This window comes from Gadus chalcogrammus, chromosome 5, assembly GCF_026213295.1.
Source record: "Gadus chalcogrammus isolate NIFS_2021 chromosome 5, NIFS_Gcha_1.0, whole genome shotgun sequence".
NCBI lineage: Eukaryota > Metazoa > Chordata > Actinopteri > Gadiformes > Gadidae > Gadus > Gadus chalcogrammus.
Window position 1 is genome coordinate 9,321,785 of NC_079416.1, and position 24,557 is coordinate 9,346,341.

Genomic DNA, 24,557 nt, shown 5'->3' on the forward strand with positions numbered 1-24,557 from the left:
AGGGGCATTAGTAACTGGGTTAGTTCTTCGAGCCACATGTTAAAAGACGCCCCACCCAGACACAAAGACACACACACCCTGTCCCCTCTTAAAACAATGTTGGAGTCCACAAGATAAAAACAGAGCCATTAAGTCACTGAATCCAAGCCTATTGATCTCTATTGGCTGGAGTTTGAAATGGACTGTGTCCAAAATGGAGGGCAGAAACAAGGCTACGACAAAAGAAGCCATCAATACTATGTGTTAGCTGGAGGGATGTTATCTCAGCACTATTAGCTTTTCACCACAGCCTCAGCCCCGACCAGAGCAGGCCGGGTCTCATCAACACTCAACGAGGTCACACTGTTTTCTAGCACATCAGATGCCGGTCATGAATTGACCGGTGAAAAACGAGATTATTCAGGGTTCTCCATTTCTGTAGCTAAGCAAATTTGAACAGCTTGCTTAATTAAAACAAACTGCCTATGCACACCCACCTGGTATTTGGTTACATGTATCTCCCTGGTATTTGTACTGCTATTTCCACTTGCCTGCCTTCTTCATAGGACAGCCTGGCTACTGCCTACTGATCACCGATGTAGGCAAGGCAGACAAAAGATCTCTTGAAGAAACAGTGTCTGAACTAAGTGACCCGACTACAGAACAAAGCCCATTCCCAAGACTCCTGTTGTCTGAGCAGTAGTTCTGCGGCTGACTCAGCACCGACTCCCACAGTAAGCAGCCATGTGCCGAATGTGGTCTAATGAACAATTCTAAATAAAAGTAATGAGAGCAGCAAACGCCACCTGTCAGCTCTATTGGGTTAGACCAGCTAGTGCTTGAGAGCTTGGGGCATTGCTCAATTGTTGACAGTAGAGAGTGCATATGTGTGCGTGGTTTTGTGTGCACATACACAATACGATTAGTACTGAAATCAATCAGTGGAGATCAATATACATAGACTGTCAATTACGAGGCAACACTATTCCAATTTCTAATCTGAATGTTTTCCACTACAATAATCAATACACAATGTGCTGCTAGTCACTGGCCAATATACAAGCCAGTACGCTACAGCATGGTCAACTATACCTCCTTATACACAAAAAGATTTTTGCATCACGTCCAATACAAAATGCACTGCAACAGTGACACTACAACCAAGGTAATTACATAAGCATGTTTATCCAGGCTGCATTGTGTGTTGATAAGTGTTGATAAGACAGAGAGAGATGATCAAATCATCACGTGCTCCTTTATGCACCTCCACATTTCCCAGACCAACTAAACCGGGGACTGGATTTACTCAAGTAGAGAAAGGCCTAGCCCTACCTTGTCCTATTCATCTGTCAATGTAATACTTCTGTCAATATGTGATTATGGAAGGATTAGACATCGACCGTTGTTTGCTTTGCGGACAACTGACCGAGGTGGACATTGGGTGAGCTGACTGACACTGAGGTGGTGAGAGCCAATCCCCCCCCCCCCCACACACACATCACCCAACCCCACACGGTGGAGTGTGGAGAGTGTTGTGGAACCGACTGCAACGAATAGCAGTCCTAACCTCTATTCCACCCTGCCTGTCTGATCTGAAAACAGGGACAGCAGCAGCTCACGCTAAACACAGCGACGGAAGAGACGCAACGGAAGAGACAGAAAGGAAGTAAGGGAATAAGGAAGGGAGTAAGAGCTATCCCGCTGGAGGATTTCCATAGCTTAAAATAACAAAGACAGCGCTTCCATTCCTTTTTTCCTGGGTTTCTGTCAGTGGAGTCGCCCGGGTTCAACTCAAGAGGGTTAGCGCTGCTCCCTTTGTTAGCGGGCACATTAATGCACTCTTAATGTTATAAAAGGGCACAGTTTGACATCCATCTCAAGAGAGGACATGCATGTGCCGTTACCATGGCGACTGCAAGTGAATGTTCCTCGAAAACGGCCCCTTTCAGGGAACGCACAATACGTCAATATAAAAAATGCAAACCGGTAATTCAGGGCCCCCTTCTTAGAAAATAGAAAAAAACTCAGAATTCATCCTTACAGCAGCAAACATGTTGTGCTGCGAGTAAACTAGGGGTGTTTGTGATTTTAAAAACACACTGGTTACGTTCAGTCAGCCCACCGCATTAGCCCATGTGTTGCCAATTAAGAGTGTAACGAGTACAAGGAACAATTCAAAACGGCGCAACAACGGCCATTAATCACAGCGCCTGGCCCTGCTTACTAATCACGGCGAGCGACTCTGCTGAACAGATGGCTGGTATTTCACCGTGTGCTAATTGTGGGACCTGGGAAGACACGCGGCGGTTTAGGACCTGTCGACAGAGGAGTCATCTTACAGACAACTCACTGACATCAGACGGAGCCAGACTTCAGGACCAACGTGCTATCAACGTGCTACCACGACCACTTTACACTTCACTACTCCTCATACTTATTACCACTGTTTTAGTTTCTCTACCTAATATTACTTACTAATTTGTTTTATCATTATTATTATTATTATTATTATTTATGATTGTGATATATTGATGCTGCCATCTATTTGTACTTATCCCATCTTGTATTGTTGCTGCTCGTTGACTGTTGAGTACTTGTACAATAAGAGGTAATAAAATAACTCATTGGCGACGCCCTTGGATGCCTGTTTGGATCCACACTGGTGTGATTGGATGCCGTTTGATTTGAAAAGGGTCTTTGGTGACACGCTGGATCTAGCTGTTCAATGCCAAAGTATTACTATGACTCAAATGGTTATTTGGTGGAGCAGCAGGCGGTAGGGGGGGGGGGGGGGGGGGGGCTCACTTGAACATCTCCTCAGGACCTGGCCTGGCATTGCAAGCAGTCCATCTAATCTCCCCGAGCCCTTTTCTCCTCTTGTTTTGGTGAAAACAAGGAAATGTTTGTGTAGTATATAAACTATGGATGAGGAAAGAAAGAAGGAATAGCAGCAACCCTCCAGCACATGAGAGCACACGCAGAAGAACAACGGCACGCACACACACACGGATATTCCTCCCTGCCGAAGACTGATTAAATAATAATAACGTTGAGCATGGCATATGAGGCTGAAAGCAACATCATTAAATTGCAATTTAACATCCTCAGAAACTTGATTTTGAGAATCTAGGAAAGACGAAAACACCAACTGGATTTAATCAACCCGATTTAAATGCATGAGCAAGCTCGGGTTTTTGTTGTGCGTGTGTGTGCGTGTGCGTGTGTGTGCGCTACTGTTCCCTCGAATTGTCTCGAATTGGCACTGTGTTTACTTAAGAGAGGCAACCCCAAACATGAGACGGAAAACTGTGAGCAAGAGTAAAGTGAAAGTTAAAGTAAATGCATTGGGCTGCTGAGAGTCCCCCCCCCGTCCCCCCCTGACCACTGGGACAACCCTCAACCCTCAAGGCTAGGTGATAACCCTAACACCGATCCCCCAGTCTGACATCAAGTTGATCTGCTCTGGCCTACTTGAGTGGCAGACAGGGGAGCTGTTGTTTGCACATGAAAGAAGGAGCCAGCAGCTGGCAGAGCACTCCGTGGTACAGGCTGGCGGTCGGAGAGAGGGCCCTCTGTCTGTCCTCCTCGCCTGCGGTGCTAACTAGGGTCTTGGAGCACTGAGAGTTCCTACTGTATTCCGGGTTTACCCTGCAGTCAGCTAGCGGAGACTGATGTCGAAGGGAAGCGGTACTGGAAACAAGGGCCCTAGGCATCTAGAGGTGTCTAGAATGACAGGACTGTCACTGCCTCTTGTTGCACTCAATATACAGGATGAACATTGTTATGTTTAATGATAAATAATATGTGAAACATCTCCTTGTATTCCTAAAAAGAAGTATGCTGTGTTATTGTTCAAAATCTGTAGACATCATGTCTAGAGTCAACATGGTCTTGAGAGCTGGTTTGTTGAATACTACAAGGAATTGCCTGCTAACTCCAAAACTCAACTACCGGTAGCTTGTTCATCCAAGTAGAAAACCCAATAGGATCCTATATAATAAAAGTATACACTGTCTTACCATATGGCTCTGCTGGGATTGGGTGGCTCCGTACATTGCAATGCCATTGGTTGGCGGCGCCAGCTGTGGTGTGTCTGATTGGAAGAAGCCTCGCCTATCAATGAGACTAGATGGAAGACAAAAAGAAAATAGTGTGAGGGTGTGTCAGAAAAAACATGGGCCTGCCAACCAGAGGGTCACTTAATAAAAAATGTTAGTCAGATCATTCAGTGCCTCAATTAGGGTTTAGTGTTTTGAATAAAATCGCTGATTGAAAACAATTCTAGGTTTATGATGCAAAGAGATGTATTCTACGTGGAACAGGCGGGAGCGATTGTAATAGAGACGGAGACATTGTTGTTAAAACAAGCTCCAGAGGGGTGGAACGCCAGCCTGGGAACCAGACGGATCTGGCTAGCTCATGTTTTACTTGCTCTGCCGTTAAGGTCTGTGTCCCCTCCCATGCAAAAAGATTTCTGCCCGGTAGGAGACAGACCGACCAATCACAACCGTTGATCCAATCTGAGGCGTGATGAATACGATGACGGTGCAGAGGAGAGCCGTAGAGGCATGTTCAACAACAACAAAGATGACTGCCACTGATGTGCTCAACGGTCTGTTGATTCTGCCATGAGACAGTATTAAACTAACTGGACGGTATGTTTTCACTAAAAGAACAAACGACTGCGCTTCAAGCTTTTGTTTTGAAGCCATGAGATTGTGTGGTACAAATCGGAAATCAGTGCAGTGCACTTCTGAAGTGAGTATCTCTTGTAAACTGCCACATGTGAACAGGCTGAATCTAGATTGTGTTTGGTTGTGGGTTCTAGATATTTATCACGTGTGAAAAAGGCCCATGACGTTTTACAAATGAAATTTAGTTTGTGCGAGTATCTGCACATTTCTATACAATGCGTGTGAGTTTAGGCTTAATAAATCCCTAGCCATTGCACATGCATAAGATAAATCATACAAACATTCCATTCTCTCTTAATCTTTTCTCTCTCGTGCACACCTGCACGCAAGCACGCACACACGCATGCACGCACGCACGCACGCACCTCAGCTACTCAATCACTGGGGTCATGTGGCCGAGCATTGGGGTGAATAATTATCTCTGTCCAATCATTTATGTTGCAGGACTCTGATACAGCTGGTTAGGTAACAACCGAGGTTTAGTGTGCGCACATGTTTGTGTGCCTGTCTACGGACAGGCACATGCAAACGGACGTGCATGCATTTGAATGTATGTGTGAGTGTGTGTGTGTGTGATCACAGCTAACCATTTCTGATAGTAGCCATTCATCACCTAGATAACGAATAGCCGCAACCACACACCACAGGCACGTGCACAGACCCAGCAGAGATGCAAAAGCGTGAGCAGGATAATCAGTAACATAGTGGCTGTTGACAGCTTGCTCCGTAAGGACAGAGCTCAAGTCAGGCGGCAGCGAGCGACCAGAATGCTGAGACCATCCAGGAATCACCACTCGTCCTAGGCAAATGGTCGTCCCTGCCCTGCCTACTACTAACCAAAGAGGGAGGAGGACTGGGTTTCCATAACGACTAGTTGCCTGCGCTGCAGCCAATCTGCTGCCTATATTTAGGCACCTAGCTTCCACCACCGCTGCCAATATGTGCACTTCCTTATGACCAGCCAGACTGGCCAGCGCCACGAGTTCACACTCAGCAACCACTGCGGGTGCTACTTGTCCCTTTGGTTTTTTAATGACAACCAGTCCTCAAGTGTGCCCTGTGGCTCGTAAAGCGTAGTTAAAAGCGTCATTACCTATGTCGTTAATCCCTACACCAAAAACACTGACAGGGCAATGTGTATGCGTGTAATTTCCCTCTTTGTGGTCATGTTGTTGCACCGCTCCCCTTTTCATGGTTTTAGATTACAGGACGTCTTGACACGACGCCCCGTGGCCAAGGCGAGCTGCCGAGTTGCAGTCAAAGTTAACCTAGTGATAGGGCCTATCTGCTGGTAGCACAGGACATGCACATCTCCCCGCTGATCACATCACAGCGTTTGACTGATATGACGTGCGAGCGTGTGAGTCACATGGATACGCGCCCTGATGTCTGGAGTGTGTTCCGTCTCTGATATTACATGGCTAACACGACCGTGAAATCATAGGATTCAAAAAATAGTAACCGAAAATAGTACTTTGATCTTGGATGTGGCGGAAATAGGCTTGAAATCCATTTGGCGCCCGACGCATCTTGGTCGCTATGTGAAGAAATTGGCGGCCGTAGGCGGCATTATTTTAAAATGGGCTGGTCGCATCGAAATGAGTCTGGGACAACACTTTTATTTGAGCTTGTGTGACCAAACCACAGTGTTACAATTGGGTTGAAAAATCAAGCTAAAAATAAAATCGAAATCAGTCCGAGATTTCAACACAGTACGACAGAAATTAAATTGGCTCACAGCGGACTTCTATTGCCTCAGATGGGTCATGGTCGAACCCCGTCGGTCACTCCAAAACATTCCCTACCTGGGTGGCAGGGGTCCACAGAGCGCTACGCAGCAGTTGGTGAATATATTGCCATGGCTGTAAGGGTTATAGTTGTCCTTTCCTCTTTTAGACGACCACGAGCCTTTTATCTGCCAGACACACATTAACAAACGTCATTAAACAACACATAATATTCCGGTAGTGAATATCTCAGAAATGAAAGTAGCATCTGTGTAATGAATAGTGTAAAATATAAAATAGAACCAATTATATAAAATGGGGCTGCTGTTTACACTTCCTTATGTTCATTTCATTATGCCTGGTGTGTGTGTGTGTGTGTATGTGTTCAACGTCAATACTCACGTCTTCGTTTGTGGTCTGGTTGGAGCTGATCAGATAGGTGTGAAAGCCTGAGAGGCCCACTATGGACCAGACGGAGAAGAAACACACCACCACCTCCAGCACAGTGGCACCAGGAGTTAAGGACAACGGGGCTCACATTCTCTTTCATATCCATCCATCTCAACATGTTCTCTCTTTCTCACACACACACACACACACACACACACACACACACACGGTTTGATATCAGGGTTATAGCACTCTTGTCCGCTTGTGTGGTGACCAATTGCCTGAGAATGTATGCTGTTATCGACCGGTCCAACTAGCTTCCGGTCCGCTGCCAGTGCAGCGTCAATGACTGACCACAGCGGCTGAAGCCAAGAAATGCTGGATGCTGACATTGCAATAATTAGGCATCCAACTCCATTTATCTTACTGCAACATCCAGATCTTTCTGCCAGTCTCGAGCTCTCTCTATTTCACCACACTGGTGGATGACTCAACCGGCTCAACAACTGGCAGGGCATTTCATTTTTATTTACTTACACACCATGGTGGCACTTGTGTCATACTTCGAGGGACAGAGACAGGGAGACAGTCGGAGAGAAAGAATCCGATGAAAAGCAAGAGAAATTCCTTGGTCTTTTAAAGAACAATGGATCCACACCGTGAGTGGGGGGTTGGTGCAAGGGGGTTTCTAGGCTCTCCACCTGATTTATGAGAGCCGAGCACTCGGTGAGAAGGTGACAGACACGGCACGCTGCATTCAGGCTCATCTCCCATCTATCTCTCCATTTATTCAGCGGAGAGAGACGTGTTGATGCGGGGCAGTTTGCCCGACTTCAGAGCTGGTGTCTCAACGTTCGACGACGTGACGTGGGTGGCTGTGCGTGAAATGTCAACAATATAAATGCATCGAACAGCATGTCATCGCTGTCTGAGTTCCAATGATTTCCTTGCAGTCAGGAAAATGCAGTTTATGTGTCACACGTGTTGCTTCGTGTCTCGCGTGTCTTGAGAGCGTAGTATTTGGATAGGGGGAGAAAGAGAGACAAACCGGCCGAGTTGTCAGAAATAATTTAAAACCTGCAGCACTGGAGAACGGTTCAGAGCAAGGTTCAGCGCAAGGTGACCCATGGGCCGCAGACGGCGAGTTAGGTCTGTCAACACCCGTCTGTGTCAAACCGCAGAGACGGTGCCCTTGACTAAACCCGGACACGCGAGTAGCGCAGAGAGCTCGACGAGAGTCGATGAAGGCATGAGACAAAGCAGGCTGGACGCACAGACCCACATCGTCTCAGAGATACGGCCAAGCAAAGCACAAAGCAGAAAAGGGAATATATGGAAAGGATATCTGGCAGGACTGTCTTTGAGTGCGTTGAGGAACCCGGTCCGATGAGACCCTGCAGACAGAAGGGATGGGAGTTTCAGATTAGAGTTCAACATGCCTTCCAGACCGAAACCACAACGTGCACCCAGAGCAGCAATGGGGCTCAAAATACACAGTCCCCGTTTCAGATGGTGGTGTCTAGTAATGCTCGATCTAGTCACTGTCTGGGGTGTGTTGCTCGGTCCAGGTCCTTTGTAGGAGCTGTCGGCTCCTGGTTTAATTTAACTGCCATCTCTGATTGTGTGGAATGGAGAGACATAGAGACACAGACAGCTCGAATACAATCTGTCTGAGCAGAACTTACCCCCCATGACCTCTGTATCACGAATCATCTACACCGTTAATATACATCATCATTATCCGGCTTTGATGAATACGATTCAGATTTGAAATGGAAAACAGCAGTTGTTTCTGTATAGCAGACCTCTGCTGTGAATAACAGGCCGTTGCTATGGAGGCGGTTGCCATCTGTCAAAATCTAACAGACCATTTTTAATTAGCAGTAACAAATTCATTTTCAATATCACTACAATACAAAAGATATTTTCACTGTATGTATATATTTTTTGTCAAAATACAGGTTTCTTTAGTAAGTAGTCAGGTAATAAGCGGGCTAATGTGCAGTGAGCCGGTAAATATCGAAAAATAAACCCATTCAGGGTAATACAAGCCCAGCATCACACGGTCATGGTTGATTTTTGCTAAAATCTCTAGCTTGCTGTACATTATCCCTTAATTATTACACTGCTCTTCTTCATGCTTTAGAATGCTCCATTCACTTGAATGGACATTCCCAACGTTTGGCGGTCAATAATCTTTGCATAATTGATCGTGCTAAGCATAATGGACCGATGTCAAGGAAAGTGGATTTTTTGCCTCTGATTCACATCTTTCGTATCGCTCCGCAAGTAGTAATGTATAGAACGTGATGATGACCGGCATTGATCACCATTTCAACATAAGGTGGCAACGTCAAACCATTGATTTTGAGCCGGTTGTCCCATATGTAGTATGGAAGTGTCATTCTGCCACGGCGACAAATCACACATGCAGCCCATAAGTGAACAAAACACACGTTATAAAACATAACGCCGCTGAGACAGCTGCCAACATACATAATGTCGACAAGCTCCTGTTCCTCAATGCTTCCACTTACAACGGCTGTGTGTGTGTGAGTGTGCGCCCGTACCCATTTAAATTGAGAGACAAAGAAGGTGACATTTAGAGAGACGGAGACAGAGGAAATGACTGATTGCCAGAGCATTGTATGTTTTCTTTGTGGATCGGGGCCTGTGTATGGTGTGTCTGTATCCACCAACCGGCTTTCCCTCAGCCTACTTACGTATGATGACGTGTGTGATGACGAAGGAGAATATGAAGATGGTGAGGAAGGAGAGGGAGAGGATGAACATGTAGAAGAAACGGTAGTTCCTTCTTCCCACGCAGTTCCCCACCCAAGGACAGTGATGGTCAAAGCGCTCTGCGAGGGAGGGAGAGGAGAACAGAGGGAGGGGGAGAGAGAGACAGAGAATAACATTAACTGCATATCAATAGAGAGCAGTGCAGCTCTTTGTTCCAGTCTCCAATGAGGTAAGGAGCAAAGTACAAAAAAAAATCAATAACATTGAACTCCCTTTACCTAGGGTGTGGGAAACACCTGGGATCATTTTACAGCAAGCCAGACGTAGGCATCTCTCTCTCACACACACACACACACACACACACACACACACACACACACACACACACACACACACACACACACACACACACACACACACACACACACACACACACACACACACACACACACACATTGTACTGCCCTAATTGTTAATCTGTTTTACAAGTGCATGCACATTCAATGAGCTAGTGCAGCAAACTCAAACAACACCAACATGCACAGACAAACACAGAGACAGGAGAACACTAAATTCTGCTCAAACTGCCGCCTAGCAGTCTGAACAGACGTATACACAGTGCTCCCTCACTGCTAATGGCAAACAGCTACAAGACGGACTGCCCCAGCTGGGTTTGAGCGGCTTCAAGCCTTTTTTATTATTGAGCGGTGCAGTCCACATGTTGGAAGATGCATTTGGCTGGGTCAACAATAGCCTGGCCAATAATTCGGGAGAATTTAATCAAGGCCCCTCTGGGGAATCTTGAGGGGATTGAAAATTAAACCTATGTGGGCTCGGGACGGGTTACATCAAATATATTTTTAAAGTTTTCCTTTCATAGAGATAATGTTTCTGGGAATGTTAAATTTGGAACGTCCATGTGCCAACACAATCTGAGGATATTTAGACATTAATCTAATATAAGTAACCTCCAGAGATGTTGATACTACAAAATCAACTATTTATTATTGGATAGAAGTAGAAAGGGGCAGAATGCTTTAAGAATGACATAGCTACATTATAATACATGAGAGCAGCTCATATGATAGATCTATCATTATACTGACTAAAAACCCATTGACCCATTGCAGCCTCTCTGTGCACGGCATGCAAATACTTAACTGAGAGTTGTTATACGCTGCGCATAAGTGACTGGCCTCTCCCTTCGTTAATGGGAGACTAATGGCAGAAGATGCTGGTTCTATCAAGAGCTACCAACAAGCTAACAAAATGATATCCGATTCATTTTTGATTGTGTGTAATCCCAGTGAAGAGGTCAATTAACCACACAGCAAACATGTTTTTCGTGCCCGCATTGTTCAAATGTCCATCGGTGCTTTGGCACTGGGCTCTGCCAAGTAGGAAGCGTGTGAAAAAACATGTGCTCGCTAAGATTCCAATCAGTTCAACTCTGTGGGAGTGCGGCAGGACCGTGAGGCAGGATAAAGGGATGCTACCATTAATTTGGCTTGGGGCCCATCATTATAAGTCTATCGTATTCAAGATACCAGACTGGCTGGTAAGATATTAATGAGCTTGTCACCCCACTGGTGTGGACAATATTAGGAATAAAGAGATGAGGCTGTCAATATAGGCCCACGACTTATGCAATCACACTTTAATGAAAGATGTCTGGTTGCACTGCAGGCCAAAGCGCAATGTTTTTTATTTTGTTTGTTTTTAAACCATGATACCTATCAATGCCAGGCAATACATACTAAATGCGTTTACGTACCCTGGGGGCTATGACATAACATGTCTCCTTCCATGCAGCTCCACTAGCATGGTGTCACTCTCCCTTTCTCTCCCCATCTGCCCTCTCCTCTCACAGTCCCAGAGGAGTGTGTAGGGAAACGAACAGCAGCCAAACTTTGTAGAGCATTTCTACTGCTCCCTTTGTTGACTTATCTGTACAGTTCATCTTTTCCTCAAGCCACCTCATTGATTTCCTCCCCTGTGTGCCTTCCAGAGGAATTAAAAAAAAAGTACCCAAGGCACACATCTTTGGCAATCCTGGATTTGTTTCCCAAACAAGGATTCAAGCTTATCAGCCTACTGCAATCGCAAGCCCAACACTAAGGATAACTCCACGCACGTGGTCATGTCCTGCCAGTTCTTATCAACCCCATGCCTGAACACAGCATCACATGTGCTCTGCACGCACGCGTCCCAGACGTGTCCGCATGCACACCTTAAGAGACCTCCGGCACTCACCCACACAGTTGTCACAGAGGCTGCAGTGAGAGGTCCGCGGCGGCCGGAAGATCTTGCAGGTGAAGCAGTACTTGAGCTTCACCGTCTGCCCGTTGATGACCACCTCTCTGGTCCTGGGGGGCGGTCGGTAGCTGGTGCTGCCGTTCGCCCCGTCTGCGGGGACGCAGGGAGGGTGGGTAGAGAGGAAGGGGAGGGAAGGAAAGGGGGACAAAGAATTAATACTGCTTCTGTGCTTGTGTCCGTGAGCTCAAAATTAATAAACGTTGCTGTCATCAGAGGATAAAATGAATGCTTTATTGGGTAAAATAGGCTGTGAAAAAAACAACCAAAAAAACAACATTGCCTCACAAGTCATGTGAACCGTCGTGTGAACCATAACAACCAGTATGGGACGGGTGAAAGGTGAGGCTTTCATAGCATAAAAAGGTGAGTCTGCGTCCCACTATTACAAGGCCTGGCTTTGAGGCTTCTCTGCTGAGGCATTTGAGAGTGGGAATGAATTCGCACATGAGTGGGATGATCATGCACAAACAGTTGTTGGGTGTGTATGTGTGTGTGTGTGTGTGTGTGTGTGTGTGTGTGTGTGTGTGTGTGTGTGTGTGTGTGTGTGTGTGTGTGTGTGTGTGTGTGTGTGTGTGTGTGTGTGTGTGTGTGTGTGTGTGTGTGTGTGTGTGTGTAAACAATAACAGGGATAAAGAGTGAATTAACAGCCAACAGGCAGTTGTTTGGCATTTTGTGAAAGGGTACATTCTGGAAGTAACTGCTGTGTCTTAGAGATGCGTGCTCGGTAATATGCCGCCTCTTCCTCTTTCATCCTGCTCCACTGCCCTTTCAGCAGCTACCACTGAGCCCAATAGTGAATGAGGTGAGATTTGGAACAATTACTTATTTATATAATTTAATGATAAAATATTAATGTCATATATAAATTTAACCATTCAACTGTCATATCATCGGAGGCAAACATTAAAGGGTGATATTATGCGTGTCCAACTAGATGTCCAACTAGCCAACCCAGTGTACTGTAGCAAATGTTGCTTTCTATGCATCATACATCTAGAATGACACACTCACTTCTGATGTCATTTAAACACAGAGAATTTTAATGGCTAATCTGACTCGCACCTGGTGGCATGAAATCACTCCGGAGATTACTTTTTCGTTGAGCAGCATAAGGACCGTCAATGTCATCAACTTTCATTCCGGAGGTTATTGTGGTTTTATCTTCCGTATTTTAGCTAGACCCCCCCCCCCCCTCCCCACACACACATCAAACATAAATCACCTAAAATCAACTGCCACCACTGCTTGGAAATCCATTACAGGGCTGTCACAACTAGTTGATTAAGCAGACTAATTATGACTCGGAAAACTTGCAGACTTTTAATCATGTGTCCTACTGAATTAATATGTTTCTTTTTTTTATTTAAGCCGGGTATATGCCATATCTGCATCGGCAGAGATGTGTCGAACAAAAAAAAGCTTTTCAATTTCGCAAACACAAGCCGAATTACCGAAAAAGCAAAAGCCAACACCCCAAACCAATTGGCCACATCCCAAAAGCAAGAGCCATAACATAAACGCAATGGTCACAACACAAATGAAATAGCCGGGAGTTAACGGAAGGGAGCATCAACGGAAGTTGACAATGAAAAGGACCAAATATTATTACTCCAACATGTAGCTTTTGCATTTGTGTTGTGACTATTGCATTTGTGTTTTGGCTTCTGCAGTTGTGTTGTGTGTTATGGGTTTGTGTTTTCCATTATTTGCTTGTGTTTTGAGAAGTTCTAAAGTGTTTTGGATATACAGTTCGTCCAACTCATCTTGGCCACCGTACATTTCCAATAATCAGTTTCAAAGTAGTAGTAGTATAGTAATAGTTAAAAAAATTGCATAGAGATCAGTAAAAATCCATGTTTTAAGCAATACAGCATGCTAACACTATCATAACAAAATGCAAACGGCAGAAGTGAACATCTAAATTATAATTACTTACTACTAAAAGCTAATAAAATAAAATGATAAATGAATCAACGTGTTAATGACGTGTTAAAGCACCAGGAGTGTTACGTGACTGAGCCTACTTATCTTTGTTAGAGGGCTAAGAAGGCCAAATACCTAATATCAGTTACAAATCTGTTTTACCTTCTTGGCGAGTGTAATTTATGATGGCAATAACTAACATTACGATTAAACTTTAGGGACTACGAAGGATATCAAAACTGCCACCATAAATCCACGCTAGGGTTCAGTTAGGTGCTAACCGTCAGCACCGACAATCACGACTCTATCAACCACGTTCGCAACTTCCTCCTCTGTTCTATTTAAAGAAAAATCAAAGCCGACTAGGACCAGGGTGAGGAATACTAGACTCACTGTCCACTGTGTTTGTACGCATGCATTAAGACACATCCAGCAGAGAACAACGTAACCTTTCTGCTGAGCCAAGATATATGTATATTTAGCTGCCTTGTTGCCAGAGATTTCTTCCATAACATAACGAGAGATACCCCGAGAGAGATAGCCTGGCCATGAGAAAAGAGCCTCACGCTAGAGAAGATAAAAGCCAAGGAACACTGAGATTACACCGCCTGCGTGAAAATGAACCCTGATGGTGTACAGACACAAATCTCCCAAACAGACACACAAACAGACACCAACCATGCTAAATAAGGGGTTCAATGCCAGCCAAAAAGTGTAATGTGTTGCCTGGCGGGCCATGAAAGGATTGTAATTGCTACCCTGCCGCGACAGTGGATGGAGGGGGAACATAACACTCAGGCTCTAAGGTGGAGGATTCAGGTTTGGTAATGTAATGAGTGCTAAGGCCTCCTAGAGCTGATTGCAGCTGACGAGGCCTTGGAAGACACAGGCTTCCTGCCCTCCTACGGTTCTAAGCATTAAGACAGAACAAGGAAGTGTGTGAATGAAATGCTAGAAATGAAAAGCTTTCAGCTGCTCTAACTGCACTTACTGGCATGACAACTTCGACCCATTGACGGTTATGTCGTGATTAATTATACAACAATCACTTAGCAGTCATGAATCATTCAGCTGTTGAAATAATAATTCTGCCATGCTTTGGATTTCAGTAATACCGGGCTAAGAAGCTTTAACAGAACTTTATTGTTAAAATGGCAAAGGATTGTTGAAACCAATATAAGACAAATACAGAGTTCAGCTGTCAACTATGAATGCATGAAATGTGTCAAATTGTCAAACAGTTTCATCCCACATTCATCTTTTATTTATCATAATGTTAATGTATCGGACATACCAACTCAAGAACACACGAAAAGTGTATAGCGGTTTTAACGTCAGCCAACCAGATAACATTACTGTCCACATCCTCCCTGCACCTGCCGCTACAGTGGTTGATGTGTATGAACCCTGCATACCGCCTGGGAACCTCGACACGTGGTCACTGGCGGTCTAAGAGCTTCACTCAATTACAAGGGAAATATCGGAAAGGGCAACTGAGTGGAGATGTAGTGAGGCGGGGATGGGCTATAAATAGAGCCAGCTTAGGGGCACTCTCTCACCACTTCCTGTTGACATGGTGCACCAATGAGATAACCCAGCTGGGGCCACGCCTGCATCGTGTCTCCGCAACAATTATAGTATTCAAATCATCCAACAATTTTTGACGGCACCAATCCGTCTTAATGATCTCATAATCAACAACATTAATTCTCTAATATCATGTACCTTGGACTTCCTCATCACCTGGCAGCAGTGGTTTGCCCATATATGCTTAATCGATTGGGATTAGGGTTGTACTTGGCACTGAGGCCGTTCATTTATTTTGACATGTCTTTGTGTTAGAGAACATTGCTCACAGTACATAGTTCATGCCTTTTTACATTACCCGAAAATATTATACATTAGCAGAGCATATTGGCTTTCTTGAGTTCTGGTATTTTAAATCGGTTGAAGTAAAACGGAATATTGTGGAAATGGAATACGCTGTGTTGAAGTTGTTTGTAATACTATCTATGAAAGGGAACATCGTTTTACGATGGGGCATTTTATAACTACAACTAGCTGTCTCATCAAAAACACTATGAAGTTACGATTATGTGTGCATGCATCGCTCTGCATGCGGGCTCTCATTCAAGGTGCAAGCTCGCACAAACATCCTCCCACAAATCAGAATCTCTCCTGCAGTGCCTGTCACTATCTAGCAATGTGATTTTCCCCAAGGTTACCGGTTCGTTCGCCCCTCTCCTTGTCTGCCAGAGACCCATCCTGTGACTCCAGCAGTTCTACATCAGGCCTGATTACTTTATCCCAGACCATATAATAATACTATTTCATGATCCAATCTTAGACAGTGAGCAGCACTAGTAATACAAAAAAAAAAAAAAATCCTTAACAACAGACGTCACTCGTTTTGTACTGCATTCTGTTTGTATTCACTGAACTGTGGAAGCTCTTTACCAATCTGGAGGGGACTGTAACGGGGAGCAAGGGTAGATTACGGTACAATCGTGACAGTAGGGGAACGCACAGCCTGGCTTCTGCTCACCACATGGAGCTTGAGCTGGATAACAAGCCTGGTGAGAAGACAGGGAAACCCAGAGATGGGGTGTAGACAGAATGGAAGAGGAGGCAGAGGAGTGAAAAGGTGAGAAGGGTCTGAGCATATTCATAGTTATCAGCCCAGAGTGGATTATCTTCAGTTTTATTTTGGCTTCCTGACCATCTCATCTGCTTTATTCACATATCATTCCTGTTCATTCCCTACAGTTTCTCTATCCTCCTCCTCATCACTTTCTTAAATCACTCCATCTTCCACGCACTCTCGGTACATCACTGAGACACCCACACTATGGGGCTTGAGGAATAGTAGAGCAGAGAGCAACAGAGAGCCGATGGCAGGGAAGAAAATTGCCTCTCCAGGGACACAGGACAGAGTAACAAGCAAGGAATAAACATTTCAATATTACGAGATGCATGTTTGTGCCATGTGTTGGACTCTGAGTAATTGTTTATCCAAATTCAGTAGAAATCTGCGGAGAAACCTAGCCATCTTCTTGAAGTGGAGGCAAGACCAAGGACACCTTCTCTATACAAAGAATAGACCGCCGAATTCGTATGATTGGGCAAAAAATACATGAACAACACATTACATAAGGCAATACATCATGCAGTATGTCTGAAAAACAGCAGACGCTTGCAACAGTCTATATTAAGGTGTTAAATCTCAAATGGGTGATGCATTTTAGCTTTTCTAAAAAAGGCACCAGCCTGTACGGAGACAGAACGCGTAACCTTGGCCTAATGAGCCACACGCTCTAGCCATCTGAGCTTACCAGCCCCATGACTACAAACAAGAGATGGAGCATGCATGCACAAATACTCAGTACTGGATATAGTGCAGTACATTAAAAAACTATAATAACGTCAACAATGATAAAAAATGTTAGCATGAGCACTCTCTTTTTCTCCCTCATAACTCAAAATGATGACGTCTGACCTGGAAATAACAATATCAGAAAATAAAGCAAAAAATACTTTAGACTCAGGTTTTTTGAGTCTCATCATCAGAAAGCTGAAAGAGTAATTCAAGTCGACACAATCTCCCCTTACACTCGACTTGTTATGCTTTCGTCTGTGTAGTCATTACAACCTGCATTTAGGAGTGGCCAGCAGTGCACTGAAAGTGAACACGCATCTGGAAGTTAAAAAGAGAAAGTAAACATTGATTATTTACAATCCAAAGGGGTAAGGAAGAATTAATTTGTATAGTTTGCCCAGTCACAAAAGTGTCTCCTCCTATGCCCCAAGCCCGGCTGACGGCTATGGAACGGATAGTGTGAGAGAATGCAGCTCAGAGCTGACCTGAAGAGAAGAGATGCCTCCCTCAGCCGCCCTCGGCATTAGAGCTTCAGAGAGGTCTGGTGTTTGGCACGTGGCATCCATAGGGATGCCAGACAGTTTAGTTCTGACGGACTGAGCAAGGGAGGCATGCACGCAGAGACATCAGAGAGAAACGCCGTCCAGATGAACACTTGTTTGGGGTTTACAGCTAGGATCAGCGGGCTTGGATACTGCATGTGACCCCTGAAGACTTTGATTTAACTTTCAGTTTCTGGGCATGATGGGGGGGGGATGGTGAACTCAAGTCATGTAGACAAGATAAACCAGCAAGTGGAAGATTTGTTTACTCATAACAGAACAACCTGCTCAACCACCCCCCCACCAAACCGGAAGGGTGTATCTGGTGTACAGAAATTATGTCCCTCACTTACAGTTTAGCCAACGGGTCAATATGGCAACCTGAGCTGTGTGGCACTCGACAAGAACGTTAATTATTAATTAGGCTCCTGTTGAAATACTGAGGTCCACAGAAAGCCTGGAATGACTTCTCTTTTCAGTAACGTCTTCCCATAGCCGAGTTGTGTCTGTTCAGATTAAATGTGACCCCGACATGTTACCATAAGCGGAGCCAAAAGCATCACACAGCTAAAGATCGGCATTCCGGCTTCTGCGCACGCACAACAAATAACGGCAACAGACAGCTCTACTAAAACCGTCCATTCCCATGATTACACGCTCTCTGGCAGAATCAATCTCCCTCTGTCCCCTTCACCGCTCCCGTCCTTCCTTCAGTCTGCAGCTCTTTGACCCACTGGCCCACTGTTTATATAGCCATCAGGTCTCCCAGTCAATATATGCCTTTATTTAGTCATTCCCTCACAGTGGATCTGTCCTTGTGCTTGTGATATATTTACTTCCGCATGGGCGGGTAGACACACACACACACACACACACACACACACACACACACACACACACACACACACACACACACACACACACACACACACACACACACACACACACACACACACACACACACACACACACACACCACTTTCAAAGTGGCCATGCGTAAACTTGTTACGAGATGCTGTGCATATCAAACATAAAATCCCCTCCGTGTTAATGCACACCCCTTAGAAGCACTGCACGCCTGTGGATTTCTCACTATTTAATAGTCTCATTACAACACTAAAGTCGGCTTCTTAAAAACGTCATACGTAATATTGCTTGTGTTGTATCGTTTCAAGAATAAAATAGAATGAAATTCCTTACCAGAATGGAAAGATTAGAATTTCTTTAGTAAAGCACGTATGTATATTTTTCTTTGCCCTTTAAGTAAGAGACCACAAAAGAAAACACGTATGTGGAGTCCAGTTACCCATTCATATTTAAAAGGTTTAGCCCTTGGAATAAACAACAGTGGTCTATTTCTGCCTAAGGATCAGTAGTTTACATTATTACTGCAGGCGATGAGCTCCCTGCATATTTAGCTCGTCAGCTTTATCTGCTGGCAAGACAAATGAAGGACAGAGATCTAACAGGAAAAACAAGGTGCCACTTCCTCGAAATAAGGATTGGCGTTGCACATAGAACCAGAAATAGCCGACATGCAAGTAAATCCTTTGGTGAAACAATGGAACCAGGAGAGATTAGGCGAACTAGGGTTAACAAGGCAAATAATGTTTGGTATGAAACAACAGACTTTTAGAATCTCAAAAAAACCTGATAAAATACCAACAGCATATGGTTGGGAGGGATAAAAGCTAGACAGAAAGAGCTAGTCTCATTCATTTGGTCTGCCAGCCAGAGCGCTCAGTGAAACCATCCTGGTTCCATTTAAAATCCCCAATTATTCATTTTGAATATGCAAAAACATTTTGCTTATGCGAAAACATTTTGCTTATGTGAAAACATTTTGCTTATGCGAATACACTCCGCAGAGCCAAAAGAGATGGAAAAGATAGAGAAAGGGGTCGAGCATGGTATTTTGGTCAGCGTTGTACATATTCAAGGCATTTATCCACCTCAACCACTGTTGTCCGACTAGCACTTTGTTGATTGGAGGGACGGCAGTGGGGGGCTTTCTTTGTTCTCCCCTCCCAAGTGCTCTACTGAGATTAATTATGCTGCTTCAGAGTTTGTTTAATGAGGCCCTGCCGGCGTCAGGATGGAAAGAATCTCTGTGGAAAATGAGAATCGTACATATCTTTGAGAGTTAACCCCTCGAGCCCATTTGTTGAATGTTTGTACAGCATACGCAGTGCCGTTGAGCAAGACATGAGACCGCTTGCTTACACTGCCATATATTCAAACAAGTGCAGGTTTTTAATATAATATTTTTTTGATCATAAACGGAGTGATTCAAAGGCTAGAGAGAGCGACAACAACAACCTTCTTTAATCAAGGTTGTGATGGACGTAATTCAACTGCACTCAAAATGTGCCAATTCAAAACCTGCCTGTTTGGAACAGGCCGATTGCTTTGGCCTTCGGTATTGCATCTTGCAGCTTTCTAGAGTACCACTCGTCCAAACAACTTGACAATGCACGTTCTTGGGTCCTCAGCAGTTCTCCCATGTGGTTGAATTGCTAGTGGGCAGAAGTCAATCGGATTGGAAGAGGGAAGTTGATCGGATGAACGGTTGTCGAAGGACAGACATGCATAGCGAGACTCCTCTTGTTAGAGTGAGATAAGGGCGACTCAGTGGCTGACCAAATGTATGGTTGATCAACCCTGGGGAACAGTGCTGCTTTGTCACATTCTAGCCTGGATAAGATAACCTTTACAGTTGAAGCCTTATTTCCCCATAGCAACCAAATAGAGAATCAGATTCTGAGCATTGTGTAAAGGGTAGGAGGGGGACAGAACGTCGAGAGCCTGAATGATATGGGAAATAAAATCATTTTCATAACTCTGGTCATGGATGCCTTACTGCAAGGGCTGGGTGATTTATCCGATAGTATCATCAAGTAATTAGTATCTTTACTTTCCTACAGTTTGTAAAATTGCTGCGCCGCAAAATTCTCAATTTATTATAGTACGACATTCTGCAGATTTGTCTTGCCTTAAAGAGACCAAGTGAACCCGTTGTTTCAGCTGGGAGTTTAAAAATGCAGTTTGGGCGAAGAGTTCAAGGAAGGATGGGGCATGTTACAGCTCAGGTCAACTTTCTGTTACAATAGCCACGATTTTTTTATAATCGTCACAAAAGACTGTTACCCTCGTGGAGCGGTGAGTTGTGTTTTGGGGAGACAACAAAGGTTTTTATTGATGTTTTCGCTAAATGAAGGTCTTTTTACAGTAACAGTGAGCAAATGGCACAGATTACTTTATTGATGATTGATTGGTTCCCGCTCTGTCATTTACCTTTAACACACACACACTTACATACACCTATGCTTACACTACCAAGGGACCACAACGGAAATAAGCCCATGGGCTTTTTTGTGTTATCCTTTTGACTTCATATACATTTGTTTGCTTACCTTTGAGCATGTGTCAATACAGAATTTCTATCAATCAATCAATTATTATATAAGACACATTTATAAGTTTATGGGGAACACAAATCAACTAATTCCAACCCCTCACATAGACACATGCAGTGGAATGGCAGGTTTGTGGAGTACAAAGAGAAGCAGATCAGCTCAGGCCACAAAGTGCTTGCAAAGAAAGCACGCAACCTTGGCAGCACTATTTTCATTCCTTATGACAAGAAAAGGCCCTAGTCTAGTGGAAGGCGATCACAGATTCACTGATATGTCCTTGCAAAAGATATATTCCCGTTTTATACAGTAGAAGAAAGGGGTCTGCTAAGATGTTAGTATATAGTTAGTTTAGAGAAATTCTCGATTTTTGTTTTTGGCACAATCACCATGCACTACTTACAGCCCGGAGCAAAATAAGGAGGGCGAAATAATTACAGCCGTGTGGATCAGTATTCCCTGTCACCTGACCATTGCCGTGGCCATTTCTTCCATCTCAACTAGACTCTGATAGACTATACTCTTTGGAAGCTAAAATAATATAAAGGCAGTAAAAGAAAGGGTGGCTCGAGATTTATAACAAATAATACGTGCAAGGTTCTGGAATAGACACAGAACAGATGTAGAAAAGTCTAAATCTAACAGGCCACAACCAAGCACAAGAAATGGGAAGGAGATGGATGACAATTTTAAGGGCAATGACAGTTGCGGAGTTGAAGTGCGTTTGCACTTTCATATCTGCTTTTATCAACTGTCACACTAGTTCTTCAGAACAGTATCTTCAACATAACTGTGTCCGAAGCCCCTAAGCCGGTGGTGGGGAGGGAGGGGGGGGGGGGGTGCACCCGCAGTGGTCTTACCTATCTGTCGCTCCAGGTCAGCGGTCTCGTCGGCCGTGGCCCTGGGCAGCACCCCCGGGTCGCTGAAGCTGGTCCTCAGCAGGGTCCCCAGCACAAACAGAAACAGAGCGCCGCCCACCACCGGGATGGCTGGGCTCAGCTGGAGAGCCAGGAACGGACAGCTGAGCAGGCAGGAGAGGATGGAGGTGGTGGTGGAGATGGGGGACAGAGGAACAGGAGGGGGGGGACAATAGATTAATTATCTAGCTAACAGCCAATGCTTTAGAAGTGGTTCCCGAACAAGACTGGCCATCCCAAACAACATCGACAGGAAGAGTGGAGCGAATGAAAGACATCCCATCCACATGGTTATTCTGTTTGACTTGTGGTGGTTAAGTGGCAACAAAAAGCGACGTGTTCAAACAGCATAAGCCCAGAGGGATTCAAAGGACAAAGAGAGCCAGCCATCTACCCACATACAAACAGCTCTCCAGCGATTAGCAACACCAACATCCACTACTAAAAGGAACACCTTCAATGCTATGGTAGTGGTGTAATGAAATCACTAGTAGTTAATAATCAGTGTTTACACATGTTTAGACCGTAACGCACGCACGCACGCACACGCACACGCACACACACAGTGTCAGGGGTCAGGGCCAAAGCCGTGTGTTCTAATCTGATTTTATAAAAAAAAATATCCAGCTAATCCTGTTAACTGGCCAACAATCCTGATGCTTATTTGCAGTAATCACAAATAGGATGATAGGAATGGCTCCGGAGTCCGGACCACTACTATTTCTCTGAAGACTTTGGTCCAACAGCGGAGAAGGAGATATGGTATGTGGGGGAAAGTGGAAGTGGTGGCATTCTTGGAGAGAAAAGGGGGGAACTGACTGAGCATATGGCAGCCATGTGGTTCCATCGATGACTCAGAGAATAGCAAAAAATATATTTTTAATAATTATCTGCCTGGGTTTCGTAATTATAGTGCTTTATCCTAAGTAGGGCTGGGAGATTTGGCCTGAAAAAATACTAAATTTTTCAAACTAATCAACACTTTTTGGTTTAAACAAATTTTCTGATTCTCTCTAAACAGCTGAAAATACCAAAAATATGGTCCATCTTAATTCACCACTATTTCCTACTGTAAAAATGGGGGCCACATCTTTTGCATTGCAATATGACACCGCATCGTGGATCACCTGCCACCCAGGCCCTTTCCAGTCATCAGAAATGATACAAGGTTGAAAATGCTGCCGCTTTTTATCACCGTTACTGAAATAAGACCTTCATTTAGCGTAAACAGAAGTCGAATCCAATATACGTGTTTGCAAGTCTCCAAAAACAACACGTTGTTTGCCTGTTGACAGCAGGTTCACTTGGTCTTCAAGGCCAAACAAATTGGTGTGGTCGTCTAGAACTTTAATACATCTTGGTTTTGCCGGTTTGCCGTCATTTCACAAACCGTAGGAAAATAAAAATCCAAAAGAATCTAATAAACCGAAACAATCGCCATTAAATAGTGGCGTACATTAAATAACATAACATAAGCTCATTCTTCAGACAATGGATTGCACCCACTAAGGCTTCCCTTCAACCCTGCAGCGACAGAGGTGATTCAATCCAGTATAGCAGGGGTGCCCAACCAGTCGATCGCGGTCTACCAGTAGATCGCCGACAGATCCCAAGTCGATCGCGAGGGGTGAAGAAAAAAAAAAAAAAAAAGTTTTTTTTTTTTTTTTTTAATAAAATTAAATTTGCGCGGGACATATACGTGCGGTAGCGCATGTGCTGTTAACAGCAGTTGAAAGCCGTCAACAGTAGTTACACACTCCTAAACGTTGGCATGGCTGAGGGGAAACAAGCTAAGACCTACCATTTTCACCCTGAGTGGGAGGAAGATTATTGATTATCGTTGAGAAGGTGCCGTGCGCAGACGGAATGAAACCCCCACTGAAGTCCGTAGGTTCACGATACAACCCCCGTCCGTCCGTCCGTCCGTCCGTCCGTCCGTCAACAATTGTTCTCTACCCCCCCCCCCCCGTCAACAATTGTTCTCTACCCCCCCCCCCCCCCCCCCCCGCTTGAAGGTAGGTTTGCTGGTAGATCTCGGGAGGTTGGCTACTTGAAAAGTAGATCTTGGGTCAAAAAAGGTTGGGCACCCCTGCAGTATAGAATACTGTTTCTCAGAGGGGATGTACAGGATTAATGACATGGAACAAAAGATGAGCCTGGTAGCTGGGAGAGGGTGTACGGCTGGGGAGGAGGAAGAAACCTTTCCCATTATGATAATGTTCAACGGTGAGCTGGGAAATGCCAGGGATGGGATGAAAGCCATCTACTGTCCATCACAAAGCACTTACGGACTCAATCTGTCATTGGGCCATACAGTGATCAATGTAAAGTATCAAGTCCTGTGAATAGAGCGCTGAATCGGCACCGCCATCTTTGTGATATCGACCGTGGACGAAGGGGACAAAACTACAGCAGAACCACATTCAAGGGGGCAACTTTCTCATCTCCTCATCACGGTTAGATTTGACGACAGAGAGCCGGTGAACTTTGGACGACTTGGAAACCAAACAGTTCTGTTTTGCAGGTGAACTACAAAGT

At 44.7% G+C, this 24,557-nt stretch overlaps 1 protein-coding gene across 2 annotated transcripts in view; it reads right to left on the bottom strand.

The window, feature by feature from the left end:
• The window catches only part of LOC130382775 (palmitoyltransferase ZDHHC14-like), a 40,888-nt gene that overhangs the window by 2,300 nt on the left and 14,031 nt on the right, over positions 1-24,557 (bottom strand). For both annotated transcript variants that reach the window (XM_056590668.1, XM_056590667.1), the window contains exons 3-9: positions 21,963-22,123; positions 11,786-11,938; positions 9,514-9,651; positions 8,136-8,184; positions 6,803-6,905; positions 6,479-6,588; positions 3,999-4,104 (exon numbers count right to left, since the gene is read on the bottom strand). In XM_056590668.1, the coding sequence (XP_056446643.1) occupies positions 3,999-4,104; positions 6,479-6,588; positions 6,803-6,905; positions 8,136-8,184; positions 9,514-9,651; positions 11,786-11,938; positions 21,963-22,123 (820 nt within the window). The remainder of the gene's footprint in view (positions 1-3,998; positions 4,105-6,478; positions 6,589-6,802; positions 6,906-8,135; positions 8,185-9,513; positions 9,652-11,785; positions 11,939-21,962; positions 22,124-24,557) is intronic.